The sequence below is a fragment of the Tigriopus californicus genome, chromosome 7 (assembly GCF_007210705.1).
Source record: "Tigriopus californicus strain San Diego chromosome 7, Tcal_SD_v2.1, whole genome shotgun sequence".
In the NCBI taxonomy this organism is placed as follows: domain Eukaryota; kingdom Metazoa; phylum Arthropoda; class Copepoda; order Harpacticoida; family Harpacticidae; genus Tigriopus; species Tigriopus californicus.
Window position 1 is genome coordinate 3,189,628 of NC_081446.1, and position 7,465 is coordinate 3,197,092.

At 41.7% G+C, this 7,465-nt stretch overlaps 2 protein-coding genes across 2 annotated transcripts in view; one reads left to right on the plus strand and one right to left on the minus strand.

Moving 5' to 3' along the window:
* The window catches only part of LOC131884161 (adenylate cyclase type 8-like), a gene marked incomplete in the record, with an annotated part of 51,667 nt that extends 49,108 nt beyond the window's left edge, over positions 1–2,559 (plus strand). The window contains 3 exon segments of the mRNA XM_059231840.1: positions 282–427; positions 502–706; positions 1,908–2,559. Of these exon segments, the coding sequence (XP_059087823.1) occupies positions 282–427; positions 502–706; positions 1,908–2,323 (767 nt within the window).
* On the minus strand, positions 2,461–6,835 carry LOC131884165 (erythritol/L-threitol dehydrogenase-like). The gene is made up of 5 exons (XM_059231850.1): positions 6,674–6,835; positions 6,318–6,443; positions 5,684–5,967; positions 4,329–4,758; positions 2,461–2,748 (listed from the first exon to the last, which is right to left on the minus strand). Exons 1-5 carry the CDS (start codon positions 6,720–6,722, stop codon positions 2,546–2,548), a joined length of 1,092 nt encoding a protein of 363 aa, XP_059087833.1. The 5' UTR covers positions 6,723–6,835; the 3' UTR covers positions 2,461–2,545.
* Positions 6,836–7,465: the final 630 nt, after the last annotated feature.

The following is a 7,465-nucleotide window of genomic DNA, read 5'->3' on the forward strand; positions in this document are numbered from 1 at the left end:
TATTTTCTACCTCTGAATAATGACAAAAGTTTCAAAGCATAATTCCACTGAAAAGGCGAGGTTCGATGGATCCGGCCAAATATTCGATAAGCGAAAAATTTGAGAAGTTAGCTCCAGTTATCCCCTAAAGTACGGCATCTGTTCCATTTCTCCGATCGACAGAGAACTAAACTCAGACAGTAAACTCAGAAAGTCAATCACAAGGCCCGGACAGAAGTACAAGAAGGACCTACTTTTCTTGCCTGCCTAGTTCCATATCTCAGTTCCATTTTTCTATTCAGGTATCAGTGTGGGTCCCTTGGTGTGTGGCGTGATAGGCGCCACGAAACCTGTCTTCGATATTTGGGGTGATACCGTCAATGAGGCGAGTCGGATGGACTCCACCGGAACTATGGGCTGCATTCAAGTGTCCCAGAAGACCGCTGCTGTAAGCCTAGAAAACAGAGGCTATGTATGGTATTCAGACAAGTTCATATTGCTTTGACTTGGGCCTGCTTTTAGATCCTGAAGGAACGTGGTTACCATATTAAGGAGAGGGGAGTTATCGAGGTCAAAGGCAAGGGACAAATGCTGACCTCGTACGTGCTCGGACGGAAGATCTCGAGGTCACTGATGTATGGCAAAACCGTTCATCAGGGCAACAACAGCTTGGCTGAGGTGGTCTATGGTATGGTCCGAGCAAGAAAAAGGAGAACCGCCCGAAGAGGTAGGGCAAATAAGACTTTTGGTTGGTTTGACTTTGTTTGAAATCCACTTTCACGTTACCCTGACTTGCAAAATAAGGCTCATTGAAAGAAAAAAACTATTTTTAAAAGAAAACTTGTTCACTCACCTTGGAAAACAAATGGCTTTGTTTTACTTTCAAGGATAGACTTTGTGCCATTTAAGACAGGTCCCATTGTAGAAAGCAAACGAGGAAAATGAATCTGACCACGATTTCCTTGGCGACCAATAGCAATTCATGGAAAACCCGGTTGTTGACTAGATTGCATAGTAGAAGGCTGTTCCTTTCAAGCTTGTGTCTGGCGTTCCAAATGCAGAACTGTCATTGCACGAGCTGAATCGGAAAAACGTCCCTGAGTGTTCGTCAGCCTTTAATCCTATTTGCAAAATACAGATCTTGGAAACCAATTTCCTACCATGGTCTAATGGAAAATTCAGGGTGACGCTAATCTTCAGCTTTTGCTCACACTAACTCATTGTAATGGCATGATTTAAAATTCTCTCCACCCCTTTCATCCATCACGTGTGCTCTGATTATCTTATTCCATCACAATCACAAATTTGCCACACATGCTTCCAAAAAGGCACCTAATCGTAGTAACACACTTTTCTCTCTTGACCCAAATTGCTTCCCAAGGCAAAGGAAGCAGGAACAAGTCCAACTCGACCTCACCCACGGCGGTCGGGGAGCCTCTCCGTGTCGAGGAGGCCAACATAAAGCCCACCAATCTACCCCCTATTGAGACCCCCGAGGCTTCGACCGCCTCAGCTGGGGCCAAATCTCTACAACAGCCCCAGACCAGTCACCTGAGGCGAATTGGAGGCAGCTTTCGAGCGGTCACTTCCCGTCGCCTCCGGCGGAAGCGATCCGAATGCGGAGACTCGCAAGTGTGGACGGTCGAGTCCAACCTCTCTCACATCTCTGTGGAGGAAGCCCACAAGATTCCCTCCACTGATATCTAGACACTCTTGCTTTCCGATTAACTCTTTGTGAGTAACCGGTTGGCCTTCTCGGCCAACTCGTCCGTCTCCGTCCATCGCTTACAGTTGCATGATTGGCGTGTTTTATCTCGAGGTCATGACTTTTTTTCCCCGACTCATGCCTATGTACACTTGTATTACCCTACTAGACTCTCGATCCAGAATAGGTTTTGAAGTTACTTTCACGGTTCCTTCTCTTTTAGGTAAAAAATCCAGTAAGGGCGGAGAGACCGACACGGGCACGGATATCACGGGCAACGAACTCTCGAGCGAGTGCTTGTCGGTAGAAATGGCCAGTAATGGGGAATTCATCTCGACCACCGCCACCACCAGCAATTCATTCCATCGAGCGCACACCCGGAACGGGCAAAGCAATCGAAACCGTGAAGGAGGCGGTTCAGCTTGTGACGCCCTATTGAGCACCTCGTCTTTTACGAACGGCCTTCAACGCAACGGCAATGATTTGCGGCGAAGTCTGAGACGAATCAACTCGATCACTAGACGGAAACTCTCGCCAAGTCGCCATTCGGCCAACAAGGGCGTTCATCGGAAGCATAGTCAAAGCGCCGATCATCTGGATGAGGACTTCCATTCCGTGCAAATGGTCCAAGGAATGTGATATGATTGTCATGTCAAGTTCCAGTACGTTTTGTAGTTATTTTACACCCAACTCGATCCACCCACACACGCATACATATGTTTACAGGCTGTGAACTTGATTACTGTAACGACGTCTCCCTGTATTAAGCCACGGACTTCTAGAGATACAAACTATCATTATTATTATCATTATCATTATTAGTACTATGAATAATATCCCTATCTCAGAATAAATGTTCAATTAGTTCTCTGGAATCAACATGATCTTGATTGAGTCAGTACCCTTCAGAACCATTTTGATGCCTTCCAAGAAGTTGATCATCTTGAACCGGTGAGTGATAATCTCATCCATGGGGAGAGTGTTTTCAGCAATCATCGCAATTGCCTTGGGCCAACAATTCGGTCCCAAATGTCCACCAACGATCGTCAGCTCCTTGGTGTCACCTGAAATGTAGCATTATAGTTTTGGTTGATGGTTAATGGAGGTAAACCTATTCACGGACTTCTAGAAATATGGACTGCGAACGAGCTTGCCGGCAAATCGGCCTGCTCTTGGTCATAGCCACTCTGAGCCACTTTTCGAATTAAAGTAATAAAATAAGAAACGTCGATCTCTTCAATTAACGGTAGGTCAATTTTATATCATTTACGTGCAAATTCGATCGTTTCAAAGTTATGTTGTCAAAAGTTTATGTCGCTGACCAAGAGCAGACCGAAAATTAAAATTTTATGTAGTGTTTACTACATAACTTTGAACATGTCTCCTGAGTTCCCTAAGCATAGGTTTGGGCTCAAACTTGGCTGAGTTCATTTATACAACAAGATCTTGTGGTCGTATGAAGTGCTTATTTGGAATAAGATGAGCAGTTTAGGAGATAGGAGATTTTTGCTTCCCTTTGCAGTCCATACTCTAGAAGTCCGTGACCTATTATATTAACCCATTATGAAACTACTTCATGATCGAAGCTGAATCCACCTTGGCTGACTTTAAGTGAGATAAAACACATTCACCCACCATTACGTACGTTGAATCACGGACTTCTAGAGATGTGGACTGCGAACAGAAGCAAACAATTTTTATCTCCTAAAGCGGTCATTTTATCCCAAATAAACACCTGATACGACCGCAAGATCTGGTTAAATAAGTGAACTGGACCAAATTTGAGCCCAAAACCGTACATAGGAAACTCAGGAGGTATGTTCAAAGTGATGTTGTTAACACTACATAAAATTTGAATTTTCGGCCTGCTCTTGGTCTTTACAAGTAAATGATATCAAAATGACCCGCCTTTAGAATTGAAGACATCTACGTATGTTCTTCTATTACTTGAATTCAAAAAGTGACTCAGAATTGCTATGACCAAGAGCAGGCTGAGTTGGTGGGAAGCTCATTCACCGTCCATATTTCCAGAAGTTTGTGGTTAAATATCCCATCAGAGATCTATTGCTTTTAAAGGATTTATGCTGGCATGAGCTGGCAAGGGAAGGTAAATTCTCTATCCCAAGAATCAAAAAGCAGAAATTTAAAAGTGAGTTTTAACAGAAAACATCAAATCAAGTTCAAAAATAAGTTTTATGCCTAGTCTGTTTTTAAAAATACCCTCTTGGTTTACGAGAAACCTTCAAATGTCTCCAGATATTCTGTTCCATTTTTACAAGCGGCTTGCCCACAAAAAAAAAACAAAAAGCGAACTTTGACTCGAGACTGTGTCTCTGACTGAGAGAAATTCAACCTTTTTTTTAGACAACCATATAGATATGTTTCATGTGTATCATAATGTTGTATAATGCTTTTACAACATATTTTATATTTAGTTTTACGCCATGACATAACCAAGAGTCGCAATAAAGATAATTCCAATATAGATCTATGCACGTAAGTATAGGGAAATGTATGAGGGTATAATTTAAGAGAAACAAATTTTGGAGCGACTTGTCAAGCTTTTAGGTACGTTTTGCCACTAACTGTTTGACACTACAGAAAATAATTTGCACACCTCTCGTAACACAATTTAATTACTCACTTATAATGCTCCAATCCGCCGACACTTCCTTGCCGAAGACTGAAAACTCAACGAAACGCCCCATTCGAGCGATGCAATTTAAGCCTTGAACAACAGACGATGGATGTCCTGTGGCTTCAATGTAAACGTCACACCCGAATCCCTCAGACAGTGTTTTAATCTCCTGTTGAAGGTCCACTTTAGAGGGGTTAAGAACAATGTCAGCGCCGCATTTCTTGGCTACTTCCAACTTCCAGTCTTGCATATCCAGGGCAATGAGGCATTTGGGCGACTTCTGCCGAGCTCCAGCAACCATACCCAACCCAAGTGGACCGCATCCGGACACCACTACGATATCGTTGAATTGGATATTGCCCAACTCCACGGCGTGGAGCGAACAGGCGAGAGGCTCCACGAAACAGGCGTGGAACGGATCCACCGTCTTAGGGACCTGTTCAAGGCAAGTACGTCAAAAGGATTGTTGCTACATGGTCGTGTAATAAACACACACACATTGTATATTGATATGTTCAAAGGTACCAGAATTTGTCAAGGTATTATTGCATGGACAAACTGTTGAAACATTATGAATAGATCACTAATTTTCTTTTGGTAGGGGGGGGCACCTTTTAAATCCTGCCAGGGTAAAATTCCAAGTTGTTATGACATCGAGATAAGAAGTAACAAAGGAGCTACATCATTTGATTTCATAGCTTTTTTCGGCTAAAAAGCATTTTTAGGCATGTTGATGAGTAAAACTGTGACAGTTTATTAAATTGCAATGGTACATGAACCATTCCTTTCAGGGACAAATCAATTGGAACTCGAATTTAATGCCTTGATAAAGAACTATGAAGCCTCAAAAGTACAAGTGACCTCTCAATATTTGATGTTGATGTCATCTTTCTTTCATGCTTCAATGTCCCGATACAGTCGAACTTCGATTTAACGATACTGTCCGTCAGCAGATAACATATCGTTAAATCGAAATTCATCGTCAAATCAAGACTTGCTATGGAATAAATACAGTGCTTGGTAATATCGCTAAATCGAAGTTCGACTTTACTGCTCTATTTTGAGCCTAAAATGTAATTCTAAATGGCAAAACTTAGGGCATGTCCTAAAACCTTCTCTGATAAAAAAAATGTCGCAGCCTTCTGACAGAACGAATTCCATTTTCCATTTAATCTGAAACTGACATAAGTAACTTTGTAACAAACTGTGTGTGTGGGAATATGTTTTTGGGACCAATATAAACGTGTAAGTTGCCAAACTTTTCTGTCTAAAAAGATATAACTAATTTAACCAAGAGGAACACTTCTCTTAAATGTCTTACAAGGCCCCTGTAGTAAAAACAAAGCCAAGACCTCCCTCACCTTGTGAACCAAAGCCTTGGCTGGATAGAGAAGATATTGAGTCATGGCCCCCTGAGTGACTTGGTGAAACCCATAAACATCATGTGGAATGCACATTTGATATTGGCCTCTTTGGCAATACCGGCAATCGTGACATGGAACGATTTGCTCTGACACGGTCAAATCGCCAATTTCCACACCATGATGGATGGCTGCACCTTCTCCCAGAGCAACGACTTCCCCCGAGAACTCATGGCCCGGAATCACAGGTGGTTCCACATAACAGGGAATGTCCTTGCCATCACCTTGAAATTGAAAACTTGCCCCTTTTCTTCAACGACGACATCAAGGCTATTTCCACAAGTTACCTTACCCCAAAATCTTGTGGCTCCGTCAAACGTTTTAGCATCGCCAGCACAAATCCCCACTGCTAGCACTTTTACAAGGAATAGTTTACGTCTTAGATTTTTTCACTGTTGTTAGTTCCACTCGGATAAGCGATTATCACCGAATAATTTGAGTTCATAGCATACTTGTTTAGAAANTCACAGGTGGTTCCACATAACAGGGAATGTCCTTGCCATCACCTTGAAATTGAAAACTTGCCCCTTTTCTTCAACGACGACATCAAGGCTATTTCAACAAGTTATCTTACCCCAAAATCTTGTGGCTCCGTCAAACGTTTTAGCATCGCCAGCACAAATCCCCACTGCTAGCACTTTTACAAGGACTTCTTTTGGTCCTGGCTGCGGAACGGGGACTTGTTCCAAACGATAATCCTCTAGAATTGAAAGGTATGCATGCTGAAGATGGCATTCCTGGCGACTCTCGTGTCATTTCGAACTGATGGCATTCATAAAAGATATGAAAGGAATTCTTGCTTGAAGCAAAAAAATGCCTCCAGCTCATGGCTGTTAAATATGGGATCATCATTTAATTCAACATTATCAGATTTCTTGAATGTTTTGACCGACAATTACTACATCCATTTGTAGTTCGTTTTTATATTACCTTTGCCTCGAACTACAACTGCAGTCATTGTTGAGGGGAGATCGGCCATAGTTTACGTCTTAGATTTTTTCACTGTTGTTAGTTCCACTCGGATAAGCGATTATCACCGAATAATTTGAGTTCATAGCATACTTGTTTAGAGAGAAATCTACGCTATTGAGCAAAAGTAGAGCTCCTTTACCCAAAGAACAAGCGTGAACTTTGATTGTATTCATCTTAGAATTCGGTCTCGTCTAGCAAAAACAACATTGATAACCTTCGGGGTGTTTTGACTGTCCAAAAAAGATCCATTTGAAGTTCCATAATGGCAATTAATAGCTGTATTAAATGAAAGGAAATTGCTTTTGACATTGTTTTATGACCGGACTCTGAAACCTGTTTGTGGAATAAGACAAGACACTTGGCCCGACCTTGTCCATTCTTGATTCAAATCACTTTAGACGACAAAAAAGGCTTTTCTTTGTGACGGGGAATGAATTCTTGGCCAGATCAAGGTCAGCATAGAGTATTGGAAAGAAAATAAAAAAAAGATGACGAAAATATAATCATGACGGTTTACATTTTTAAAACAAAAAATATACAATATGCGTCATGAATATTGAAACTTTTCAACAAGAGCAATTTCTATGTTGCAAAAGTTGCAAATTTGAAAACACTTTTCTACTTTATTTTACCCATTTCAGTGCCTTTCTACATTTTAGTCAGAAATGAGCCACCATTTGCTTTTAGGTTCTATTCTCCAAGTCCCTTTGGAAATGTGAGCACTATCTCCTCTTTTGACGTTGGTCTCGG